General features: G+C 43.5%; 1 protein-coding gene and 1 long non-coding RNA gene across 2 annotated transcripts; one reads left to right on the top strand and one right to left on the bottom strand.

Moving 5' to 3' along the window:
- Positions 1-891: 891 nt before the first annotated feature.
- LOC132649712 (uncharacterized) lies at positions 892-14612 on the bottom strand. The gene is made up of 2 exons (XR_009588207.1): positions 14522-14612; positions 892-1041 (listed from the first exon to the last, which is right to left on the bottom strand). It is a non-coding gene; the product is annotated as an uncharacterized LOC132649712 (long non-coding RNA).
- On the top strand, positions 13946-26675 carry Pmpcb (peptidase, mitochondrial processing subunit beta). Its single transcript, XM_060373935.1, has 13 exons — positions 13946-14104; positions 15276-15416; positions 16541-16627; positions 16941-17070; positions 18725-18923; positions 19340-19419; positions 21886-21998; positions 23205-23348; positions 24379-24539; positions 25943-26028; positions 26141-26229; positions 26356-26431; positions 26512-26675. The coding sequence occupies exons 1-13, from the start codon at positions 14006-14008 to the stop codon at positions 26574-26576; spliced, it is 1470 nt and encodes a 489-aa protein (XP_060229918.1). The 5' UTR covers positions 13946-14005; the 3' UTR covers positions 26577-26675.
- Positions 26676-26782: the final 107 nt, after the last annotated feature.

Below are 26782 nucleotides of genomic sequence, written 5' to 3'. Positions count from 1 at the left end.
TGTAATTTATAAGAAAACAACATTGTAGGAGGAGATAATAGTAAAGATAATGAGCAACATTTATTGAACACTTATGGGCCAACCACTGGACGAAGAACTGGGAGTGCTGAGGCCATAACAACAGGTCTAGAAAAAAAAAAAAGCTGGTCTTCTGGGACTCCAACAGAATCAATAAAATTACTGTCAACTGCTGTCCTTAGATTCAGAGCTTATCAAGACAGAAGCTTATCAAGGAGGAAGGAAGCAAGAAAGAAAGCTTTGTGATGGCTGCCACAGACTAGGCAGCCGAGTGAGTAAATGAAAGATTCACTTACTTCTCTCCTAGACACTTCACTAACCTCTGTTTTCAAAGTCTGTTCTGATTCGTTTTACTGTGAAGGCACTAACAACAACAGTATGGAAAATAATCTGTGAAATAGTACTGAGCCGATTTTATATTCCAACAGAGAACAGAAAGCCGAGGGCTTTCAGCTCCAGGAAGGAGCCTCAGGGAAGGGAAGTGATATAGGGTTTTAAGGCCAAATCCATAAAACTTCCCAACATAATCCAGGTAGAATGTTGAGTCACAGACTGATCGTTTCATCAGATGCTTTTCTGCTGTTCTAAACATGGGTCTGAGAGAAGCAGCCCTGGTCCCTTCCCTGCAGTCTCTACTGCTTCTGTCTTGTCAGGGTTTTACAAATCCCCACTTGATTTGAAGGCTTCACTCATAAATCAAGACCTCATAAGACAAAAGGTCTACAGCTAGAAGTCTTTCAGATTCCAGAGTTTTGTGGAATGTGAATCTTTGCAGGAAAACTATGAGATACGTTGGAGAGGCCCCAAGCCTAACCACAGAAGTCATTTAGTATAAATGCTTCATTTATACTTTATGCATACCGCCTGATGAAATTATGTTCAAAGCTTTCACTTTTATTGGCACTGTGACAAATGTGTGATCCGTAACAGTTTAAAGGAGGAATTCCTTCCTTTGGATCACCAGCTCGGAGGTGTGGGTCCATAACGAGGAGGAGAGCACAGCAGGGTACAAGCCACAACATCCTGGCAGAGGGGAGAAGACAGGAAGAGGTTAGTTGCACTCTCAAGGACACGCCCCCAGTGACCCACTTCCTCCAACCAGGTCCCCTCCTTCCATCACCTCCTAATGACGCCAGCATATACGAATCCACCAAGGGATTTAACCCACTGATTAAACTAGAGCCATTAGGATCTAACGAGCTGTAGAAACACCCTTTTGGATGTACACAAAGATATGCTTCACTAATCTCCCAAGTCATTCTCCAAGTTGAGTTGGTAAGACTAATTCACCATCATGATGATTTTTTAGTAAGACCATGTTTTGACTATGACTTGTCACCTGATGTCAGATGTGGAGTTTTCAATTTGTGGTATCATGCTGATCCTTAAGAACTTCCAGACACTTTAGGACATTTGAGATTTAGGGCTTGGGCATTAGCAATACTCAGCTTTTATTAACCTCATTACTAGATGACTATATTGTAAGAACTGAAAGAAGAGCTGGAGAGATGGCTCAGTGGTTAAGAGCACTGTCTGCTCTTCCAGAGGTCCTGAGTTCCATTCCCAGCACCCACATGGTGGCTCGCCCATAGTAGGATCCTATATATAGTAGGAGTAAGCCATCCTATAGTAGGATCTGATGATCTCTTCTGGTGTGCAGGTGTACATGCAGACAGAGCATTCGTATGCATAAACTAATCAATCTTTAGGAAAAAAAATAAAAGAACTGAAAGAAAAAGGGATCATAGAAAACTGTAAATAACTCTATCCATTGTCTAATAACTATGGATTTGATATTTGTGTTTCTCCTAAAATTCACAAATTGAAAATCTGGTTTCCACTAAGATAACTGAAATGCTCTAGCTGGCTGGACCGTGGCAAATACAGGCCTAAGCATGGCAAACATGGCATGCTTTGACTGGTTTTGCCTTTTACCCTTTCCCCTTGATAAACTATTAGATCGCATTCCTAAAGCTAGCCGGCAAGGTTTATTCCCTTGTTTGGTCACTGACTCATTCCTGAGCCTGATCACTTAGGTCCAACTATCAAAACACCAAGGTCCGGTAATAAGTTTATTATTTGACTAACTTATTAAAACACCCAATCAGAACCAAACCAGTCCTAGGTCATTCTAGCACAGCCCCCGCTCCTTTCCCTCTAAAATGTAACACTTGCAAAGAATTTGCTGCTGTTTCTACCCGATTCAGATTCAGCCACCTTGTCTCTGCCTTGCTTAATAAAGGCTCTCTTTGCTTTTGGTTTGTGCTTGAAATTGATTTGGATGTGGTCTGTGCCTCATCCAGGGTCCCAGAGGGGAGGGATAACCCAGTAGTACATGGTCCCACTTCAACGGTAATTAGAGATGGAGTCTTTGGGAGGAGGGGGTCATTAGATTTAGATGAGGTCATGAGAATGGACCTTTATATGGGGACTAGTGTCCTTTAAAGAGCAGACGGGGGCGGGCAAGCCTGACAACCCAGAGCCTACATGGTGAAAAAAGAGAACTGATTCCCCCAAACTGTACTCCGGCCTCCGCACATGAGCTGTGTTGTGGTTTTGTGTGGGTACAAGAAGATAGCGGTCTCCAGTCCAGCATGAGAGTCCTTACCAGATCTGCTGCCGCCTTGGTCTTTGGCCTCTCACCCTCCAGCCCTAGGCCAGATTAGTGTTCACGAAGCCATTTCTAGCAGAGACTGCTTCACAGCAGACTTCCTGGCATTCCGGCACCTATGTCTAACGGCAATATCCACAGCCATGTTGCCATGGAAAGGGGTAAATGTTGTGGGCTCCACCCCTAGACAAATTGCTGCAGCCACTAATGACTACTGGTAGAAGAAAAACGAGCCTCACCCAGGGAGGGGCCACCTTCTGGGTCCGATAAGCTATGTTCTAAGAAGAGTGGTCAGCCTTGAAATCGTATACACACAAACAATAAAAACAGACGCCGCGAGTCATACTTATGTTTATTTTGCACACTGATGTAATTATATTTTAACTAAGAACGGACTTTTAAAAAGGAAATGGAGCCAGGTGTGTGGTGACACATGTCTTTAATCCCTGCACTTGTGAGACAGAGGCAGTTAGATCTGAGAGTTTGAGGCCAGCCTGGTTTATATAATGAGTTCCAGGACAGCCAGTAGAGAGATCCTGTCTAAAAAAAAGAAAAAAGAAAAGGAAGAGGAAGACAGAAACCTGCCAATGGCCATGCCTCCACTGGCTGGCTTGGGCAGGCCATAGACACACGGAGCCCCACAGAGCGTGACCTACCACCGCCTTGCAGGAGGCGGAGGTGTCTATAGATCTGCCCACTGCTGTGTCGCACGGGCAGGCTGCAAACACCTTGAGGCCCACTAGCTGCCACAGCCGCAGCATGGACAGGAGGTCGTCCAGAGACCCGCCAGGCACGTGGCCCGCTACAGCCTGGGAGTATGTGTGGTGGATGGGTGGGAGAGAAAAAGAAGCGGAACAGAGCAGTAGAAGAGAAGACTGGAGAAGCGAGGGTGGAGAGAGAGCATGTTGTGAGGTCCACCACCTGAGGCCCTGGTGAAGTCCCAACCAGAGCTGCCACTGAGGCCATCCCAAAATCTCCATCATCTGTGGACTGCTGGAGCACGTGAAAGGGTCAGTCCTGCTGGCCCAAAGCTGCAGGATCTCCATGACACAGGCCAACAACAGGATAACTAGAAGAGTCGCAATGAGGATCCGATATTGATGGTGTCACAGAGGCCTTGAACCAGACCAGTGAGTCACTGCAAGGAACATTTGCAAGTGAAGATGTATGGACAGAAGGGTTTAGCTGTGCGACACAGTCACACTCCCGTTTCCACAATGAGATGTTTTCTGCTTTGTTTTGTTTCTTCCGTGTGTGTGTGTGTGTTTCGTTTGGGGAGAAGGGAGAGGGCAGATATGAGGGGATAAGGAGAGGAGTGACTGAGGTGCATGATGTAAAACTCAAAAGAATCAATAAAGTTTTTTTTTTTTAAAGAAATGTTTATTGTTTAAACTACCCACTCTATGGTAATTTTACATAGTAGCAGGTTCTAAGACACATTTTTTCAGTTCATATAGAATAATAATATGGGTGTTATAGCAATGCAATCCCAAATGAATTTTTTTTTTTTTTTTTACTTTATTTGTATTGATGTTTTGCCTGCATGCATGTCTGTGCACCATCTGTGTGCCTGGTGCCCATGGTGACCAGAAGAGGGTGTTGGCTCTCCTGGAAATGCAGTTATAGATGGTTTTAAGTCAACATATGGATGCTGAGAATCAAACCTGGGTCCTCTGGAAGAGTAACCAATACTCTTAACCACTGAGCCATCTGTCCAGCCCCCAAATAAAATATTTTTAAGAAAAATAGATATACAAGAGTCAGACAAATCATCTAAAACAAACGATCTGTTCTTAAATCTAATCTAATATAAATAATTTTTGCTTACTGGCTGGTTGGTTTGCAGGTTTTGAGAGAGGGTCTTACTGTGCGCCTCCAGCTAACCTGGAACCCACTATGTGGATGAGGCTGCTCTTAATCCAAACGCTGGTGATCCTCCTGCCTTTTCCCAAGTGCTGGAATTATAGGCATGCACCACCACAGCTGCCATGAATATTGGTTTTAAAGAAAGCACTTGCATTCTCTATGTGTGCATGTGTATGTGTATATATTCCCAAAGGAAGTTCTATTTATGAGCTACAAATAAGCGAGTCATTTTGTTCAACATTCCTCCATCCCTCCATTTTTAATGTGTGGAAAGGATTTCATGAATCATTCAAGCCCTGTTTTTATGCCTGAGAAAGGTCTGCTTATCTTAGAAGTTGACTGATTTAAAACAGAGTGACAGGCCTATTTCTTGTGTCTTCTAATATTCTTGGTAGCTAATGTCTGAAAGCAGAAACTGTGTGGACCTTGCAGCATGGCCCTCCCTGGAGGAAAATCCTAAGCACGGGTTTCAAAAGCACGAGCTTTGCCAAATGAGCAGTGCAGCAATCTGCAGCCATTAGATTTCACTTTAAATCAGATTTTCTTACAATTCAAAATTACAAAAAAAAAAAAAAAAATACATCTCAACACCCTGAAGACTCTTCAGTCTAGTCTCAGTGATTAATCATGGAGCAAGAGAAAAAAACCACACAACTATTTTCAACTTAATTGGTTGGAAGGCAACCTACGGGATATATATATAAAAAAAAAATGCAATTTAAAGTCCACTAATGAACAGCTCTACAAAAGAAACACACACTGAAAACACTGTTTATATACATCATAAAGGATGTGGAAAGCAGAGTACTGCTTAATTCACACAGAACCTTTCCTGTCTTATTTGTTTGCTGTGTCTTTTCAGGTCCTATCTGCAGCTCCAGTGAGTGAAAGGCAGAGCCATTGAAGCACTCTTAAGCCCCACAGTGCATTTTTATTAAACCTTCCAGGCCAAATCCCAGACGCTGCTGCTAGCACAATAGCCAGAGCAGAGCAAGAGTGAGTAATGTTTAGGCAGTTTGTCTTTGCAGAGGCTTTTATTTGTCTTTACAGAGTTATAGGCTCTGGGGATCAGTTAGGGCCTGACTGCCTGTGTAGCTAGCTTTTGTTATTTTCTAAAATGCATTTGGGAAACTCTGTACTAAGATTGAGAGTGGTTCAGAAAGGACACTACAGGTGAGGGTGCCGGCAGGAGACTAAACTGTTTTGGTCAAGCTGGAATAACTGAGCCAACAGGAAATCTGGTAGTTTGATACAGACACAAAGGACAATCCCTTAATGACACTTCTTAATACTTTTAATTTTTTTTTTAAGCCACTAGGAGTCACTTACTATTGATTCATTCATCTTGACACTTTTGAGGAGAGAGTTTCTCAAAAACCACTTCCTCTCAGGGCATGGTGCCATACACCTGCAAGGCCAGAGCTCAGGAGGAAGCAGCAGAAGGGTTGCCACAAGTTTAAGGCCAGCCTGGTCCACATAGCAAGGCCCTATCTCAGTCAAAAACATAAGATTTTCTGTTAGCTTAGTTACTGAGCTAGGCAAGACGCTTCTGTTGGTCACAGGACAGAGGATGTGGTTAACCCAGCTCCTCTTCTCGAGCAGCATACTGTAAAGACTACAGATCCTGTCCAACCACCATCTGTGACTGCTAGAGAAGGCACCCTCAGAACAAACCTCCCACCCACTACATCACTGTTCCTCCTCTTATATAAAAAAGCATTAAAACATCACTGAATTTAGATAATTTCTTCATACTCTTGTTTTATACCCGTTATATGATGTGAGCAAGCACTTATTAACTATCTTACTCATATACAATGTATTGCAGGAAGAAATAGAAAGGAAGTCTATAAATGTGTTATAAGAACAAGGAAGAGCCAGGTAATAGTGATACACACCTGTAACCCCAGGACTGGGAAGGCAGAGGCAGATAGATTTGTGTGTTTGAGGACAGCCGGGTCTATAGAGAGCTCCAGGATAGCCAGGACTACACAGAGAAACCCTGTCTTGAAAAACCAAAAAAAAAAAAACACCCAACCCCCCCAAACAAAAACCAACTCTCTTCCCATGCCCCTCACCACCTGAGGCAGGCGGGAGAGCTGGAGAGCTGTCCCTGCCCCTCACCAGCTGCAGCACTCAGGAGAGCAGGTCCTGCATATTGCCTGGGCAGCACAGTAGAGCTGGCCCTGCTGGTGTGGGTGAAGGTGGGCTGGCCATGAGGGCACGAGAGCTGCCTCTGCCCCTTGCCAGCTTCAGCACTGGGTAAACTACCTGGCACATTGCTGGAGAGTTCACTCTAGTGCTGTGGGTATGGCAAAGCTGGCAAGCTAACCAGCTTAGCTACCAGGCCCAGATCCAGGACTTTGAATTGGCTCAACCCAACATCTATCTCATCTATGAATTTTTGGAGTGTGTGATGGGGCCGGTCCTGCAGAACTAAAACGACAGGATCTCCATGACACAGAACAACAGCAGGATATCCAAGAGGAGTCCTGATGAGGACCCATATTGATAGAGTAGCAGAAGCTGGAGGCCTTGAACCAGACCAATGAGTCACTTCAATGAACATTTGTAAGTAAAGATTTGTGGGACACAGTTACACAATACAGCTTCTACAACAAGATTTTATTTTTAATTTTCTTTTGGGGAGAGATTGAAAGGGTGGAGGGTGGGTAAGACATGAAAATAACAAAGAATCAATAAAAGTTAAAATATAAAAAGAAAGAGAAGCTTCAGGAATCTTCCAGCAAGGCAGTTCCCATCAGGCAAAGTGAGTGCTTTGAAGAATGGTCCACATGTCAGCAGGTAGTAGAAGCCGTGTCTGCAGTGCTTGGCTATTTAAAAAAAGCCTAGCAGAACGAGCCAGTATGCCAGTTGTATCTGAGTGCTACCACATACATCTTTTACATAGGTACACGGGATGTCCTCATGCCTGCACGGCAGGCACCTTATACACTGAACCATCTCCTCACCACCCCATTTTCTTTTTGAGGCAAGGTCTCATGGATATGAGGCTGGACAGAACTCAGTGTTCTACTAGGAAGAGCTATGAAGCAGGGGATGATCGTGATCTCTCCCTACCTCCATCTCCATACCCAGTTAATCTACTCCAGGGTTTCTTTCAGGCTCGGCAAGCTCTCTCCAGTTGAGTATACCCCTTTCTAGAAGATTCTTCCTCCTCCTCCTTCACTTTGTAGTTCCAGGTGGCCTGAAATTTTCTATAGAGACCAGACTGGACTTAAAGTTGCAGAGATGTACCTGCCTCTGCCTTCTGAGTGCTGGGATTAAAAGCCTGTGCTACCATGTCCCACTTTGCTATAAGAATCTTACTTTCAAAACAGGTATGTGCATGTGAGCGCAGGTGCCTGAGGAGCTCAGAAGCTGTTGGCTCCTTGTTGCTGGAGTTTCAGCAGTTGTGAACTGCCGGACATGGGTGTTAGGAACTGAATGCCGGTCCTCTACAAGAGCAGTATGTGCTTTTAACTGCCGAGCCATTTCTCCAGCATCTGTGCAAAAATCTTAATAACACCCCCTAAGAGTAGCTTCTTAGGAACAAAGTGACTTGGTTTTCTTGAAAACTTTACACTGTGATATTTGGGCATTTTCGTATGAGTTAAAATCTTAACTCTGTGAGCAAAGGCAGCTTTGCATCACTATCATAAAAACCCTCAAGTTTATTGTGACTCACAGTTCCAGAGACTGAAGTCCAAAGTTGGGTGTCCCTATGGTTTGAGTGTGTCTTGGTGGTGGCACATTATGGCAGGAGCATGTGGGAAGATGGGCCCCACGGTCTTCACTGAGGGCCCCTTCTCAAAGGCCCAAAGCACTGTGTCTAGATCCTAAATCCTAAATGTCCACAACCGAAGTCAACAGTAACCCCTCTGGTAACGGTCTTCAACATACAGACCTTCACAGTACATTACCCGAATTCACACTTCAGAACCCACTGCCCTGCATTTAATCAAGTTCCCTGCTGCTGGATTCCCAGGGGACATCTGCCTCAAGGGCCCGTTGATGTCTTCTACAGATAGACTCTCCCGGAGGGTGTGACGGGAAGGCAGAGGCAGATGCTCTTGGTACAGGACAGTCCAGTGAAAATCCTGAAACACCACTAGACAACAAAATGGGAGACAATTCAATTTGTGTACCCAAGAGAAACCACCGGGGACAGGAAGAGCCTTTTAATTTGGGGTCGTTTAAACCAGAGGGAAATGAAGACCCATGAAGACAGAAAATCACATTTACCAGGATTGCGCATACTGGGCTAAATTTCCCATGGAGGATGTTTGGTGGTGTGCCTGAGATAGAATTGGAGTTTTTCATATACAGATTTTCTCTTCTATTGTACTTGATTACAGTTGATTCCTAGATAACAGGCACAAAGAAGGAGCATGGAGAATGTGATGCTGTCTGTGTAAACTGTCATATGGTTTTCTTTTTCTGCTCTCAAGGACAAATCAGCACACACAGACCCGGGGAACACTGACACACTCAAGTGTAACCACTCAGAACACAGAAAAGTATGCAAGAGGCGTGGGGGGGCCTTGGGACACATTCCCAGGGATTGATGGTAGCCTCAGTTCCCATGGTGATTATACATTCAACTCATGGCGGCCTACTCAGAACAACCTCCATCGGGAGGCGAGAGACAAAAGGGAATGGAGCCGGAACATGTCGATGCGTCCAGACTGTACAAAGGCTGCCAGCGCCCCAGCTAGGCGAAGGGAGCTGCTCAGACTGTCACATTACACATCTCACAGCACTCCAACTGTTCCCTCATCAGCAGGGGGCCACTGAGGAATGGCTGGATCAGGAAGGCTTTATGAGACGCGCAAAAGATTTTTTGCTCCAATTCGTTTGCCATTCCCTTTATTACTTTATTAGTTACGGCCAGACGAACAACTCTCAATTTCTCTTCCTATTTCAATTTGCCTAAGAAGCTCTGGGGCCCGATGTCTGTGCGTGTACTTGCACACACACACACAGACACACTTGTACATTTGAACACTGACTGTCATGCATAATGACCAAGAGGGAGAAAGCAATATTCTTTCCTTCTTTTCTGTTTGATTAAACTTTGTGTGGCAATAATTACAGGTTCACCTGAGCTTGTACCAAGTCTTATGCATTTCTGAAATCTAGGCTGCCCCACGATAACATTGTGTAATACAGTTTCATAGCCAAGAAACTGACAATGACATAATGCACTGATGTTTTCATGTTTGACTAGTTTTCCATGACTCATTTGCATGCATTTAAAGAGCTTTTTCCCCCTCCAGGTTGTGTGTCTGTATGCATGTACATGTGTGCTCACATGCCTGCGGAGGTCAGAGGCTGACTCCGGGTATCTTCCGTTGCTCTCAGCACTGTGTTTTGAGACACAGTCTTTTACAGGACCTGGAGCTCATTGTTTTGGCTGGCTGGCTGGCTAGGGGGCCCTCGGGATCCGTCTCTGCACCCACAGTGCTGCGCTTACAAAGCCATGCATCACACCCAGCTTTTACATGACCGTCAGTCTCAAGCTTCTGCAGGAAGCAGTTCACCCGCTGAGCCATCCCCCGGCCACGTGGGATCATGTTACCTCAGTTACGCTGGAGAATGGTTTCATTCCTGCTTCTCCTCCTTTCTTATACGTACACCCTCCCTCCCATGGGAACTACCAATCTGTTCATAAACTTGTTATTTCAAAAATGTTCTCCATGTCGCATCACACCGTGCAGCTCCTGTTAAGACTGGCATAATTCCCCCGGAAATAAACCTGACACATTTATCAATGGTTCATTCCTTTTTCAGTGCTGAATATGACTTGATTAGTCCATTACAGGCGCGGAACCCATGTTGTTCAACTATATTCATACTCAAAGACATTTGAGTTGTTTGCAGCTTGGGCTTTCGTGAATCAAACTGCTATGAATATTCGATTAGCTATTCGTCCGGTTATCATAACTTTTCAGCTCCCTGAAACAAGGCCCAAGACTACAATTGCAGGGTTGCAGAGTAAGAATCTATACCACTCTGGAATTTCATGAGTCAGCTCTTCTCTTGGCATCCCTGCCAGCATATAGTGTTAATGCTGTTTTCATCTGGCCATTCTGCTATGTGCATATGGGCAGCACGTTTCTTTGATTTTTCACTTTTCTAACAGTCAATTGTATTAATCACTTTTATTTCTTTGACCAGAATAGTCAAGGGAGCAACTTACAGGTTAGGTTCTTTGCATGGTTGATCGGTTCCTCACACTTGGCAGAATAGCATGGCAGTAAGCACAGGTGGCAAAGAGCTTTACTTTGTGATAGACAGGAAGCAAGACAGGAAACACTAACAAAAGAAAGGAATTAGCAAATGTTTGCCTAGTATAGCCGTCAATGTAAATCTCTTGCCTGATAATCCAGGGGGCTGGAGAGATGGCACAGAGGTTAAGGGTACTGGCTTTTCTTCCAAAGGTCTTGAGTTCAATTCCCGGAAACCACATGGTGGCTCACAACCATCTATAATGGCACCTGGTGCCTCTTCTGGTGTGCAGGTGTACATGCAGACACAACACTATAAACATAATAAATAAAATCTTCAAAAAAAAAAAAAAAAGGAGAAAGAAAAATAAGATCCAGTTTTGGGAATGTAGGTCAGTCGGTAGCATGCTTATGAATCCATGAAGCCCTGGGTTTACTTCCCAGCATCCCAAAAACTGAACACGGAAACATACACCTGTAATCCCATCAAAAAGTCAAGGCCATCCTTGGATATATAGTAACTTCAAGACCAGCCGTAATACACTGAGACAAGCACTAATGGACATCAAAGATCAGGTAGGTTCTGAAACAATTACAGTGAATGTCTTCAATACTCCATTGCTCATTTTAAAATAAGGCATCCAAACTAAAAATGACAAAAAAAATTCTAAACTACTCTAGAAATCAAATATCTACAGACTATTCCACCCAAAAGACACAGAACATACATTTTCCTCAGAAGCCCACCATCGGTGCTAAAATAGATCCCATTTGGGCTGTGGGAGGTCAGTGGGTGAAGGCAACCAAACCTGGCAACCAAGTTCAAGTCCCAGGACCCACTTGGGGAAAGGAGAGAGGCAACTTTTGTGCGGGGCTCTCTGACTCTCATGTGGCACAGACACACTTGTGCCCATGCACACACACAGTGAGTAAACAATGTAACTAAACAGGAGGGCACAGTCTAGGTCCCAGGCGAAAGCCTAACAATGAAGTGGGGTCAAAAGAGCACTGGAAAGCTTGCTGGGCTGCAGCGGCATGAAAGCAGACCCCCACAGCAAGTTAAACCACTGGAGCCACAGAAACAGTGGAGACTGAACACAAAGCAAAAAACAAAACAAAACAACAAAAACAACAACAAAAAAACACACCTGGAGGGGAAATGGGGGAGGGGCAGCAAATTCCAAAGAAATCCATAGTTTGAAAATTTCTATATCAAAATTTTGGAAAACTAGAAATGGATAAATCCCTTGACGTGCGTGACCTGCCAACATTAAACGGAGAGGATCTAAAAAACCTGGGCAGCTCCACAGAAGTGACAGGCTCAGAGCAGTAACAGTCCTTTAGCGAAGAACAACCCTCACAGCACAGACTTCCTACCGACCTCTTAACGGAGGAGGGGTAACGTCAGTGTGCCTCAAACCAGTCCATACAACAGAGAAAGAGAAGGAGCACTGTCAGACTCCCAGTGTGAGCACTTAGCCAATGCTGAAACTGGCTAGGCATAAAACAACAGAAATTATAGAAAAAAAAAATCCTTAATAAACACAGATGCAAACTTTTCAAGAAAAAACTGGCAAACTGAACTCAGTAATGTTAAATCATACCCCATGACTATACTGGTCTCATCCCACAGATAGAAGGATGTTTCAAATCAATAAATGTAGCACTATATTAAGACAAAATGATAGAAATCATATAACCTGTATCCATAGATGCAGAAATCCCTTCACAATGAAATCCATGCAAAAACTAGGAATAGAAGAATACTTCAACATAATGAAGGCTATATACAATAAGCCTTTAGCTAACATTACACTGAATGGAGAAAAACTGAAAGCATTTCCCTTAAAAATCAGGAATGAGGGGCAGGGAGATGGCTCAGTGGTTAACATAGTTGAACAAGTGTGAGGACTAGAGTTCACATTCCTAGAACCCAAGTAAATGCTGGCAAGCTTGCTGCCTGTCTGTAATTCCAGCCTTGGAAGGCAGACAGGGAATCTTGAGAGCAAGCAATACCGAAATTGCAGAGGGCATACATCCATCATGATGGCGAAGGCATCATAGCTTAGAAGCAGGGAGATGAGGAAGTGAGACCAGGCTAGAAAACCTCAAGGCTGTCCCCAGTGACCACAAGGCTACTGCCTAAGAGCTCCCTTTTACAAAGCGCAGGCCGGATGGAGATGAGGTATTTAAACGTCAACCCCCACTCCAGTCAGAATGGCCACTATCAATAAAATATCAACAGGGCAAGGACTGAGGAGGACATGGAGTTTCTGGTTTGGATGTCAGGGTGTAGGGACATGTGACTGTTGGCTTAACATTACAGCTCTGGGGAGAGATTTAGGGTCAAGGCAGGAATTCCATTTTGTACAAACTGACATTGAGGCACCCACAGGATTTGCATGTCTAGTTCAGTAGTGGACAGTTCAGAGAAAAGCCTGGGTGGGTAGGGCAGGTCCTCGGGTGGCAAATGACACCTGGAAGATAAAGTAGGCATCAGGCAAGGAGGAACCAAGTTAGACAGAATTCCAACTTCTAGCATTACAGAGCATATGTTAGGATTAAACAGCCAATACCTTAGTTCCCATGTCTGGAAAAAGACCACAGTAACAGCTTTTGCCCCACAGAAAAAAAGCTCGCTCGCTCACTAGGGGCCTGCAAGAAGGCTCCGCAGGTAAATTCACTTGCAGGGCAAGCCCCCTCACCTGAGTTCCACCCCCATGAATGCATGTAAAGGGAGAAGGGACAACTGACTGCATCAAGTTGTCCTCTGACCTCCACATGCCTGTGGTGGCATACACCCACGCCCTCCCCATAATAATAAACTCAATTAAAACATCTAATTTAGAAAGGGCTTGCAATTTTTGTTAAGCTTCACACCTTGGGGCAAACGGCTGAGGCGTCTATTTAACAACTTTTAGTTTCATAAAGAGGTACCCAGGAACACGAAAAAGCAGTTTGTCCAGGCAGAGCTCTAAGACTTGGAGGCGAACAACATTAAATCTTGGTAACAGAGTGTAAGATTAGATTTGTAAAGCATCCAGCTTTCAGTAGCGCCCCCGCCAAAGGTATTCCTAATGGAACGGGTTAAGCATCGTTTCTCCGGACCTCCAGATTCGGATTATTTGGTGTAAACTGGAGAGGCAGTCAAGGGGAGAAGGGATTGGAGATAGAAAGCCCTGCTGTAATTCCCGTCGCCGCCACAGGATGGGGCCCGCCTCCTGTTCTGGGGCCGGGAGTCACGACCCGGAAGCACCTCCCCACTTCCTGCACAGCTGCGATGGCGGCGGCCGCTGTATCCCGGACGCTGTTGCCCGTGGCCCGACGGCGGCTGTGGGGATTTACCCGGAGGCTCCCTCTCCGCGGCGCCGCTGCTCAGGTGAGCCTCGCTCCGCCGCGCCGGCATGGATCCCGGTGCCTCCGGGCCGGGCTTCCGGATCCCTACCCGGGGGAGCAGGCGGCCAGGCCGCGAAGGGGGCGGGACGGGGCGGAGGGGGCGCGGCGGCAGCTCCCCTCCCCGTGGCTCGCCCGACTCAGGAAGGAGGGCGATTGCCCACCAAAATGCTTATTTGCAAGTTGGAGGCAACCAGTGAGGAATGTTACCTGTTTTTCCACCTCAGACAAGCTTCTTCCTCAGATGAACCACACGTTAGCTCTGCGTTCCCGTATATGAGAGCTGCCGTGCTCCCAAGGTTCTTTAAGTACCCGTCTTAGCTATGGTTTCTGTGGCTGTAATAAAACAGCACGACCACGGCAACTCTTAGAAATGAAAACCCATTGACTTGGGCTGACTTACAGTTCAGAGATTTAGTCCATGACCATCATGGTAGAAAGCATGTCAGCACAGAGGCAGACGCGGCGCTAGAGAAGGATCTGGGTCTGCAGGCAGCAGGAGGAGAGAGGGAGGCTCGGCCGGGCTTGAGCATTTAAAACCCCAAAGCCCACCCCCAGTGACACACTTCCTCCAACAAGGCCACACCTTCTAGTCGTGCCTCTCCCTGGTGACCGAGCGTTCAAACCTAGGAGCCTGTGGGGGCCAATCCTATTCAAACCAGCACCCCCCCCCCCCATGCCTGATGGTTAGGCCAGCCTCAGTTTTGGGGGTCAGAATTTAGAAAATATGTTTTCCTCATTTCAATGTGAAAAGAAAAAGCTGCGGAAAGATCTGTAGTTGGTCAAACCAGTTGGCCAGAGCATACTTGGAGTGTCTTCTCCCGGCTCTGTCTGCTTTCTGCCCACACACGATCTTTGGTGAGCAGTAGCATCTCGCATCATTTCTGTGTTGTCACTTTTACATTTTTATTTCGGTTTCCTGACATTTTTCCGTAGTGAATGTGAAACATCTGTAAGAGAGGTCCTTGAGTCAAGTCTGTCTCTGTCTGGGTAACGGTAGTAACTCCTCACGCTCCTGGAAAGAAAGGCATGTGGTCAGCAGTATTGCTTGTTTGAGAGAGCGGTTGGTTAAGGAACATTTCCTGATTGGCGTTGAGTAGCAGAACAGTAATACTTGTTCTGATCCACTCTCTTCCCTCCTCCTTCTCTGCCGTCAGCCGCCACCTTTCGGAGGATATAGATCAAGAAGCACACAGGCTGCTGCACAGGTTGTTCTGAATGTCCCTGAGACTCGAGTAACGTGTTTGGAAAACGGACTCAGAGTAGCTTCTGAGAACTCTGGGCTGTCAACGTGCACCGTAAGTCAGCCGTGGCTGGGCCCGCTGGGGAGGGAGTGCTGCCTTGTGGAGTGTTTTGCCTTGCCAGGTTTCTCTTGAGCCTTTCCTTCCAGTTAGACTTTGCTACCTACAGTGAGAGCATGAACCTCTCGCTGTTTACTTCTGTTTGATGACAGCAGCAGGTTTGTGGGCCTACTTAGCTTTCCCACATAGGGTTCTAAAACTCACCTCACCTTTTATCGACAAGTTCAGAGTCGTTCAAGGGTGTGTCTAGGGCTATGAAGCTGTGTGTTTGATCCGGACTTTCTGGCAGTCCCTGACGTTGTTTAAACCACAGTTACTACCTGGATGTACTAATGAGCTATGTTAAGAATTTGAGTCCAGATTTGTTTAGTTTGGTTGGTTGGTTTGGTTTTCCTAGACAGGGTTTCTCTGTGAATCCCTGGAGCAGACTGGACTCACACTCGGAGACCCATCTGTCTCTCTGCCTGCCAAGTCCTCAGATTAAAAGTGATGCAACTCTGCCGTCCAGCTGAGTTTGATATGTTTAACAGCCCGGTAAAAATTTCAAGTTTCAGGTCATACAAATGAACTGTCAATTCTTTGTGGACAAAGAAAATGTAAGTGGTGAGATTGGAAACGATTGCCAGAAAAAGGAATGAGGCTACCTTCTGTCCCCGAAGGCTGAATTTTATTTCACTGTTTTTAGTAACGTGTCTGTGCATGGGAGTATCTGTGAGTGCAGGTGCCCAAGTTGGCCAGAAGAGGCTCTCCCATTCTATGCAGCTGGGGTTGTAGGTTGTTGTGAACTGCCTCACATGGCTAGGAGCCAAACTCAGGTGTTTGTTTTTTTTTTTTTTTTGGGGGGGAGGCTTTTTGCTTATTGGTTTTTTTTTTTTGTGGGGGGGGAGGTCCAAGACAGGTTCTCTGTGTAGCCTTCGTTGTTCTGGACTTGCTTTGTAGACCAGGCTGGCCTCGAACTCACAGATATCTGTCTACCTCTGCCTCCCTGAGTGCTGGAATCACAGGTGTGCATCATCACACCCAGCTAAACAGGTCCTTTGCAAGGACACTCAGTGCTCTTAAGTGCTGAGCCGACTCTCCAGCTCCAGGGAATGTGCTTAATCATTGTTGATTTCATCAAGGTTGGGCTGTGGATTGACGCTGGAAGTCGATATGAAAATGAGAAGAATAATGGAACCGCTCACTTTCTGGAGCATATGGCTTTCAAGGCAAGTTGTGAAACTTTACTAAAATGCTTTCTCTATGAAAGGAAGTCAGCATAAAATACTGTATTTTAAGGACAAGAACTACCTCACTAACATGTCATGTGCTGTTTTTATTTTTCCAGTATTGTATTTGAAATAATTACTGATAATTGCTTGTTCTCTCTTGGGATATTTTTTTAAACCTAATGTGCTTTACAAACTTGTCCTTGCATGACAGACATTGACTTTTGTTCCGTTTATTTATTATCTGATGTGTTTAGAATAGATAAAGGATAAAAGGAAAGTATTATAATTGTGTTTTCTTCTTTCTTTCAAGGGCACCAAAAAGAGGTCCCAGTTAGACCTTGAACTTGAGATTGAAAATATGGGTGCTCATCTTAATGCCTACACCTCCAGAGAACAGACTGTGTACTATGCCAAAGCATTCTCTAAAGATTTGCCAAGAGGTATTGTTATCTGTACTGCCAAAATGTAATTTTTATGAGGGTGCAGACGTAATTTAGCACCGTGTTGTTGTTTTTGTTGTTGTTTTACGTCTGCTGTAAAACTCGTAGAGACGTGAAAAAGAGAACACAGAAGGGCATCTGTTCTTACTTTTACCTCCTTACACAGACTTGAAGACTGGTACAAAAAAGGGCTCTTACATCTGACTTGAACATAGTTATTCCAAAGTCTCACCTGTAAAGTACAGTATTTTTAACCACTTTTATTCCTTGTTTGATCTTGAGCAAATTAAACAAATGTTTACTCATACAGTGGTCATTAATGATTATTTCAGTAAAACAGAAAATTTTGTTTTATAAAATTTTATAAAATAGAAACAGTTATAAAATAATTGTTTTGACAAGATAGCAGAACACTTGGGAGGAGGCAGAGGCAGGCGGATCTCTGTGAGTTCAGGGCCAGCCTGGTCTACAAAGCGAGTCTGGGACAGCCAAAGTTATTACACAGAGAAATCCTGTCTCGAAAAAAAGAAACTTGGACAGCCTTAGTGAAGTATATTTACTGCTCTACCAGTTCACAGAATTAAATATACATTCAGAAGAAACATTTGTTTCAAACAAGTATGAGGAGATAGGGCCACTACCTACCTTAGAAAGGTCCAGTCTAGACTAGCAGAGTCCCACATAAAGGAGGGTCTTCCTGTGGAATCCACACCCCGCAGCTGTCTGCAGGCTCCTCCTCACTGGTTCTCGTGGGTTGTGTTTTTCCCATCTGGGTTTTATTGATAATTATAAAAAGGAAATATTTTCATTGGTTTCATCCCCTTTTTCATGATCATCTCAGAATGAACTTTCTCCAGTAGCCTGTTTTATCCTGTTCTTGGTATTTGAAGTTAATTGGCTCAGACTAGGCCCTATAAAGGGAACTGAAATAAGAAAGAGAAATGTACACTAGAACAAACCCTAGTGAAACCTAGGGTTATCAGTTTATTTTACTTTTAATGAAATTTATATTGTTATTGCTCTGAGGATAAATTAGCCTTCTTTTTCCCATAAAATTTATTTCACCTTTGGCTTCTTACCAAGATAAGGCTTGAGCAGACACAGTTCTTTGAGCAGCTCCTCAAGGCATATTTTGGGTTATAGTGATTTTTTTCTTTGTTAAATTGCAGCCTCATTGCTATGCAGATATGGGTAGAAGTATTTCTGTCCATGGGCCTGCGTGCTTTTTTCTTTTGGTCTTTCAAGACAAGGTTTTTCTGTGTAGCCCTGGCTGTTGTGGAACTCACTCTGTAGGCCAGGCTGGCTTTGAACTCAAGAGATCCACCTGCCTTTGCTTCCTGAGAACTGAGATTAAAGATGTGTGCCACCACCTCCCAGCTATTTTATACTTTTTGCCTCAAACCATCTGTATTAACAGCCAGATTTCTGTGGAGTATCTGACTTAGAATTAGTATAAAGTGATAACGTTTAGGATTTTCTCCAAGGTCTTTTGTACCACAGGATTCCTATTTTACATTTATTTTAGTGTGCTAATGAACTTAAAAAGTGTAATTAATTGTGCTCAGTATTGAATGATGGTTACTGTCATGGTTTCTGATGTTGGTTTAAGAAATTTTAATGCCTGTGTTTCTTCCGGTGTTTTAATTTCAATTAGCTGTAGAAATTCTTGCTGACATAATTCAGAACAGCACACTGGGAGAGGCAGAGATTGAACGTGAGCGTGGAGTAATCCTTCGGGAGATGCAGGAGGTTGAAACCAACCTGCAAGAAGTTGTTTTTGATTACCTTCATGCCACAGCTTATCAGAATACTGCGCTTGGACGGACAATTCTGGGACCAACTGAAAATATCAAGTAGGTATATTTCTCACATGAAAAGTTTGCACAAAAGTTTTGACATATACAAAGTATGTGTTTCAGAAAGTCATTTTCATCCTGATAATTTGAAATTGTGGCTGGCTGTGCTTAGAGACTTGGGAACTAAACGAGGACTGCTGGTACAAATGTCTTTCTGGACATAAAGGACAGGAAGTTTTCTACTTGTAGCCTCGATCTGTGACTGCTTTCAGCATGTAGGGTACCCTTAAGTTAAGTTCAGTGCGTGAAGATACCTTCTTCCTAGTTCCTTTATAGTTGCTTTACTTGTAGGTGTGGTGGCCTGTGAGACATGGAGATTACTGTGAGTTCTAGGTCAGCCTAGGCTACAGAATGAGACTCTGCCTATAAAATAAGATGCAATAAGTAAATTTTATTTCTAACTCTGTTTACAGATCTATAAATCGCAAGGACTTAGTGGATTACATAACCACACATTATAAGGGACCAAGAATCGTGCTGGCTGCTGCTGGAGGTTAGTCACACTTCTCCGAGTGGTTTAGAAATGGTTGTTGGATCCTGTACGGACATCCTGAAAGTGTGCTTATTGGCAGACTCAGAAGCACTGGAGCCAGACTCCCTAATAGGTTTCATTTACAGAAAAACTCAACCATCTAGTCAGTGCATTAAGTGGCCATGCACAGTGGAATTTACTTAGACAACTGGGAGATAGTTAACTTGGAAGACAGTGTTATATAATAAGAGAGTCTTGAGATTTTTAGTTGAGAAATAGCTTCATCCTTGGTCAAGCCTGGAATGGGTATATCCATTCTTGTGCTCAGTCACTCACTCAGTAATGCAAAGGGGAAAAAACCTAGGGAGCCACGAGAATATGTAATATGAATCAAAGCATGAAGGTGGCACTGAAGAGATGGCTCAGAGGTTAAGAGCACTGACTGCTCTTCCAGAGAACCTGTGTTCAATTCCCAGCCAATACATGGTGGCTCACAGCCATCTATAATAAGATGTGGTGCCCTTCTGGTGTGGAGGTGTACATGCAGACACAACATTGTATTCATAATAAATAAATAGTAGTAGTAGGAGGAGTAGTAGTAATAATAATAATAATAAATTTATTAATTATGATAAATTAATCTGGCATCAGATTACTTAGGGACATGTGAAGTCTGTGAATGTAAGAAAATTAGCTTGACTCTGCCAGGACCTGGCAGCCTGAGTTTAGGGTTACAGTCAACTTAATTGACTTCACTTTGTCTCTTTCAATATTAGAGTGCATTGGAGACAGATTGATTTTGTGGTTTGTGTGAATTTAACCTCTCTCTTTTTAGGAATATTACAAATTAAAATGGGAGTCACTCTAAAGTCACTTCTGGGCTTTCCGTGTGGGTGTGATGATAAAAATGAAGCTGGGTACCCACACGCAGCGTGGCACACTGTTTCTAAAATGGCGGGCATTACAGGGCTTAGACAGTCGGAACTGCCCTAGTTAGGGGGAGCCTCATTGTCATATTAACAGCATATGGATACAAAATTTGGTCCTAGGTTCATTTGGACATTACTGGAGTTGGTTAATGGTATGTCCTAGATTATTAGCATTTCGTCCTATTGGCTTATACATTTTTTGTTGTTTTGAAATCATCTTGCTATATAGCCCGGGCTAGCCTTGAACTTGAAGCCATCCTCGTGCCTCAGTCTTCTGAGTGCTGGTACAGCTGAAGCCACCATGCCTGATGATTTATAAATCATAGCTTGTAAATGTTGGTGTTTTAAATGCAATAGGCCAGTTTAAGCCTCTCCTGACCTTTCCTGATTTCGTGTCTCCACTCCCATTTAGTCCTTAGTCATCATGATGTGTAGCTGTAATACACCAAATACATGCTTTCATCTTCACTTCCTTTAAAGAATCTTAGGTCCCCCGTGTTTTAAATTGGGCTGTAAGAGGACAAGCTGTGCGTCTGCTTGTTTAACCAAGACAGTTACAGTTCTGACAGCTCTACAATGATGGAAGAAAGGGTCAGGTGTCAGGACTGTATTTCCTTGTCCTGCCATGATTTTGTGTTCTTATCCTCTGGATTGATACCCAAAGAGACTTTTCTACGTGGCAATTCAAAAACACTGTATTGTCTTAGATTGTCATACTTTTACATCACAGATTTTGTTTTTGAAAACAGGGGTTCTGTGTGTAGCATCTGGAACTTGCTCTGTAGACCAGGCTGGCCTCGAACTTGGGGATCTGCCTTCTTCTGTTTCCCAAGTACAGGGATTAAAGGCATATACCAACATTGCTGAGCTACATCATAGATCTACATCACAGATTTATTTGGAAACTCTTGATATAAACTATGCTTTTAATAAAGTTTTATTTAGAGAAATTTTTCATTTTTTAATGGTTTATTAATTTTTATTTTATGTGCATTGGTGTTTTGCCTGCATGCAAATCTTGGTGAGGTTGCCTGATCCCCAGGAACTGGAGTTACAGACAGTTGTGAACCGCCACATGGGTGCTGGGAATTGAACCCTGGTCCTCTGGAAGAGCAGCCAGCACTCCCAGCCACTGAGCCATTTCTCAAGATTTAGTTTTATGCATGGTTTGCTTGCATGTATGCAGGTGCACTACATATAATGCCTAGTGCCTGCAGAGGTCAGAAGGTGGCATTGGGAAATTATAAAGCCTAGACAGAGACCAATAAAACATTTCCAGCAGATTAAAACAAAGAAAATGGGTTTTCAAGCTTTCTTAACTTTATCTCTGAATGTCTCTATGTAGGTGAACATGCATACAGGGAAGGAAAGGTATGCAGCCTAGGCCTTACTAAACCAAGAATATCGGTCACTTTAAATGGTTTAGTGAATGCAAGTTCTTCATGTGTAATATACATCACATCATTCCTTGTCAAACTTAGGTAACAAATACGACCGGCAGTCGGTTGTGTTGACTGTATTGATGTTATACATAAGGAAATATTTTCCTTCAATTTAGGTGTTTGCCATGACGAACTGCTTGAGTTAGCAAAGTTTCATTTTGGTGACTCTTCGTTTGCACACAAAGGAGAAATACCAGCTCTGCCTCCCTGCAAATTCACTGGAAGCGAGGTAGGGCAAGCTCTTGGTTAGAATTTGGTCTTGGGAAGTCTTATGTTACACTGAAAACTGAGTCTGAAGGGCTAGGACATGGCTTACCAGTGTGACAGTGCTGGCTGCACTCAGGACCAGAACTGGGTTCCTACCACCCACCACTGGGCAGCTCACAGGTACCTGTATCTCCAGTTCCAGGAAGTCTGACATCCTCTTTTGGCAGAACAGGGAAGGAGAGGGAAGAGAGAGAGAGTAAAAAATTTAAAAACAAAAAACAAACCATGGAAATAAATGAGTGTACAAAATGTGTACAAAATGGGCTGGAGAGATAGTTCAGTGGGCAGAGGTGCTGGTCATCAGGATGGTAACCTAAATTTGGTCCTGAGTTCAGTCCTTGAGACTCCCATGTGGGAAGAGAGGACAGACTCCCATGGTCTGCCCGTGTCCACACATGGGAGGAGAAATTAAACATTTCCTTATGTGCATATTTCTAGTAGAAAAAGCATAAACTGAAACACAGAAAAGAATCGAGAGGATGGGCTCATTTGGTTATATTCCTTCCTATTTCACTTAATTGACTTGCTTTTCTTTTCTGAGGAAGCAGGGTATAAGAGCAATGTTCCCATTTGCTCACTTTGTGTTTTTCTTTTGCATAATGCAAAAAAAAAACCTTATGATTAAAAACTGAGTTTTTACTTTCGAATTGGGTGTGTTCTTGGCTTCATATCTGCCCTACAGGTGCAGTTCTGGGGATTGCTATTAGAGTCAAAACGTGCAGATAATCTACTTCTTAGCGTCAGTGTTCTGTATCAGGCCTAGTTTGCCACGTTATGATGCCCACAGTAGTATGTGGAAGGAGGTCTTATGTTGGCAGCTACACAGATTTATGCCATCAGTACTGATTTAAATCTGGATTAAAAAAAACATATTGGTAGATATAAGATATTAGTGCAATAAGGCAACTCCTTTTGACCAGGTGGTATTTCAGATGAGGTGCTCTGGGATGAAACTTACTCTGTAAGTCATGACCAGGTGGTATTTCAGATGAGGTGCTCTGGGATGAAACTTACTCTGTAAGTCATGGACATGTGAACCACAGTGTAACGCTGCCTGACGTTAGAATAGAGTCACGGTGAGCATTTCAACATAGTTCATAGCATGTGCACATTTCTCTTTCTTGGTAAGGGCCCATTCCTTACCTAGTTATTTGCTGCTCCTACCCAGATCCGAGTGAGGGATGACAAGATGCCTCTGGCACACCTTGCAGTAGCCGTGGAGGCAGTCGGTTGGGCTCATCCAGACACAATCTGTCTCATGGTTGCAAACACACTGATAGGCAACTGGGATCGCTCTTTCGGAGGAGGGATGGTAAGTGATTTTGAAGTAACTTTCATGGTAAATGGTGGGAAACTGTCAGGTTTTTCTAAATATAAATTCCTTGTACGACTCTACCAATTTTTGAAAGGGCTAAACAAGATTACCATGATTTTGGCCTAAAATATTAACTCATCTTGGATTGCACCTAAGCCAGGACCAAAAAAATAGTCTTTGTCATACTGTTTGGTAGCAGGATAGTTCACAAAATAAGGGCAGAATTCATTTTTACTGTGAGAATAATATTAATGTCCTAACTATCTGGGCATGTTAGCATGCGCAGAAAACCGCTTTTTCATTAGTACACACTGAAGAGTGTAGAGGCAAGAAGTCACAGCTACCTCCGAAACTGCTGAGGACAGATAAGGCATAGTTAAGTGGTGTATGCCTTACATGCCTGAGCCCTAGGTTCAACAAACAAGGAGCAGCATGTCTGAAGAGAAAGCAGACACGGTAAAAAGTTGTTAAAGAGGTCAAAGGGACCTCTTTGTAGTAATTTTACGTTTCTAAAGTTGAAATTTCACAATAGTGTGTAATTTCTCTGAAAGAGCCAAAATACATTTCCTGTGACTCTCTTGGGTTTCTGTGCATTGTCACTTCAGGATGCAGGCAGAGCCTCCATGGCCAGTATCAGCACTGCACTGTCTTAGTAAGTGTAGCTGCTAACCTAGCTGCCAGAACTCACTGCGTTTAGATTATATATGAGCCAGATGAATGCAGTTATTTTAATTCTAAAGTTATTATTGAGGTGTTGCTTGCTAAAACTGGGAACTTGAGCAGAGTTGGCTCACGGTGGTCCATGCCTTTAACTCCAGTACTCCAGAGGCAGAGGCATGCAGATCTCTGGAGTTTGAGGCCATCCTGATGTACAGTGTGTGTTCTAAGCCAGTCAGGGCTATGCAATGCGATCCTGGTTAGCCCAGTAGGGTTAGTGCTCAGTAATTGACACAGAGCTCACTTCTCTGTGGAGATTTGGATTCACATGTCCAGTTCACAAACCCAGTTGGATTGCTCTCCTTTACAGAACTTATCTAGCAAGCTGGCCCAGCTTACCTGCCATGGCAATCTCTGCCACAGCTTCCAGTCCTTCAACACTTCCTACACAGACACAGGATTATGGGGACTCTACATGGTGTGTGAACAAGCCACAGTTGCTGACATGCTGCATGCGGTACAAAAAGAATGGTGAGAAAAACCTTGAACTAGTTAAAGCCTTAACCTAAACCTGTTATTTTAGGCCAGTTTCCTAGTGGTGGTAACTTTAGCTTTTAAAGGAGTGGGTGCAGTGTTTTAACAAGTAATGTTTCTTTTAAACAACTGTGGGGGGCTGGAGAGCTGGCTCAGTGGTTAAGAGCACTGGCTGTTCTTCCAAAGGTCCTGAGTTCAATTCCCAGCAACCACTTTGTGCTTATAACCATCTATAGCGAGACCTGGTGCCCTCTTCTGGCATACAGGCAGAATGCTGTATAAATAATCTTTAAAAAACACAAAACATCATGCAAAGCTGTTAATACTCTAAAACATTTATAAGTCAACTAAAACTTCAAAAAATATCTCTAAAGGGTGAAGACATAGTTCAAAGGTAGACCGCTCACTACTATGCCCAGATCCCTGGTTTGAATCCCAGTACTAGTATCCCAAAGGGAAAAAAAAAAAGTAATTTAGCCTGAAAGATAGGTTAGGAAAGTGAATGTGAACTTACCATCACCAAAAGCAGTGGTTTTCAACCTTCCCAATGCTGCAATCCTTTAATACAGTTCCTTATGTTGAGGTGACCCTAAACCATAGAAGTATTTTGTTGCTACTTCATAACTAATTTTGCTGTTATGAATTGTAAATATCTGATATGTGACCCACAGGTTGCGAACTACCGACCAGTAGGCAGAAAAATGTGCAAATGCTTCCTAGAAATTTTGGTTTCCTTCGTTATTAATGGCCTTAAATCTCTAAGTTTAGTTAACTGAGATATATCTGATTATTAATTTAATGACTGGGCTGTTACACTCAGCTGATTCTCTTGAGAAACCAAGGGGTGACCCATTAACCCAACTCTCTTTTAGCATACAATGTCAACCTCATAGGGGGGTATTTGTGAAGGTTTAAGACTATTCTCACAATGTGGTTATTTATTTTTTTAAGATTTATTTACTTATTTTATGTGTATAAGTGCTCTATCTGCATGTGTATTTGCATGCCAGAAGAGGGTTTAAGATCCCATCATAGATGGTTGTGAGCCACCATGTGGTTGCTAGGAATTGAACTCAGGACCTCTGGAAGAGTAGACAGTGCTCTTAATGGCTGAGCCATCTCTTGAGCACCACAATGTGATTATTCTGTTTTTACATTGTATTACTGTCTCTGCTAATTAGCAATTCATCAAAGTTAGAATTTTTGAGATGTTAATGGTACTTGCAAAAGTAATTAGTACTTTAGCTTTAGGATTAGTAATTTCAGCTTTTTACTGAATTGAAATATAGTCATTTGTATGTTGTGTTACAACATAGGGTATACCATCTTGTTCTTTTAAGTCAGCAACTTAGATTTTATAACATTTGCCAGGTACTTATGGCCATTTCCAAATGTTTTAGGATGCGTCTTTGTACAAATGTTACGGAAAGTGAAGTGGCACGAGCAAAAAACCTTCTGAAAACAAACATGTTGCTGCAGCTTGACGGTAAGAGCTTTAGAGGATGGGCTGGGGGTGCTCGGAGGTCAGCCCTGCTCTGAAGCTTTGCTGTCGTCAGGGTTGATGTCTGTCTGGATACTACATTTCTTCCTCTGTACAGGTTCCACTCCAATTTGTGAAGACATCGGTAGGCAGATGCTGTGCTACAACAGGAGAATTCCCATCCCTGAGCTTGAAGCAAGAATTGACGTAAGTAATAGACTTTGGGTAAAGTCTATTGGGTAACCTCAGTTATAAGGCTGAGGTTCCCTAAGTCATGTATGTAGAGTCTGTCTTCACTACGAAGTCCTAATGATAGTTTTGTCCCTATTGCAGGCCGTGAATGCAGAGATGGTTCGAGAAGTGTGTACCAAGTACATTTATAACAAAAGCCCAGCTATTGCTGCTCTTGGTAAGCCTGGTTCCTCTCCTTGCACAGAGTTGGCTAAGGAGTTGGAGTCCTGTTCTAACTGTCTTCTTTTGAATCCACAGGTCCTATTGAGCGGTTACCAGATTTTACCCAGATTTGTAGTAACATGCGCTGGACTCGTGACTAATTTTTCTGATCAAATAGTCTGCACATACATATTTATAAAGCTAAGAAATCTGGAGTTTTGAAAAGCTGTTCAAATGAAAAAATAAATACTTATTTGGAACTTTTGTGTTAATCTGTCATCTGTACTTTTGAGGTTGACTACAACCCTGTGGTTTAGTGTAATGGTTGAACTTTGTGTTTGGAATAGCACAATTTTAAATGAGGACT

Source organism: Meriones unguiculatus, chromosome 21 (assembly GCF_030254825.1).
Source record: "Meriones unguiculatus strain TT.TT164.6M chromosome 21, Bangor_MerUng_6.1, whole genome shotgun sequence".
NCBI lineage: Eukaryota > Metazoa > Chordata > Mammalia > Rodentia > Muridae > Meriones > Meriones unguiculatus.
The sequence above is the reverse complement of the archived record's forward strand: the minus strand, read 5'-3'. Positions and strand labels throughout refer to the sequence as shown.

Coding starts and splice junctions, on each gene's coding strand:
- Pmpcb (XM_060373935.1), top strand. CDS start 14,006: ATGGCGGCGGCCGCTGTATCCCGGACGCTGTTGCCCGTGGCCCGACGG. Junction 18,924..19,339: donor GGACCAACTGAAAATATCAA/GTAGGTATATTT, acceptor CTCTGTTTACAG/ATCTATAAATCGCAAGGACT. Junction 19,420..21,885: donor CGTGCTGGCTGCTGCTGGAG/GTTAGTCACACT, acceptor CCTTCAATTTAG/GTGTTTGCCATGACGAACTG.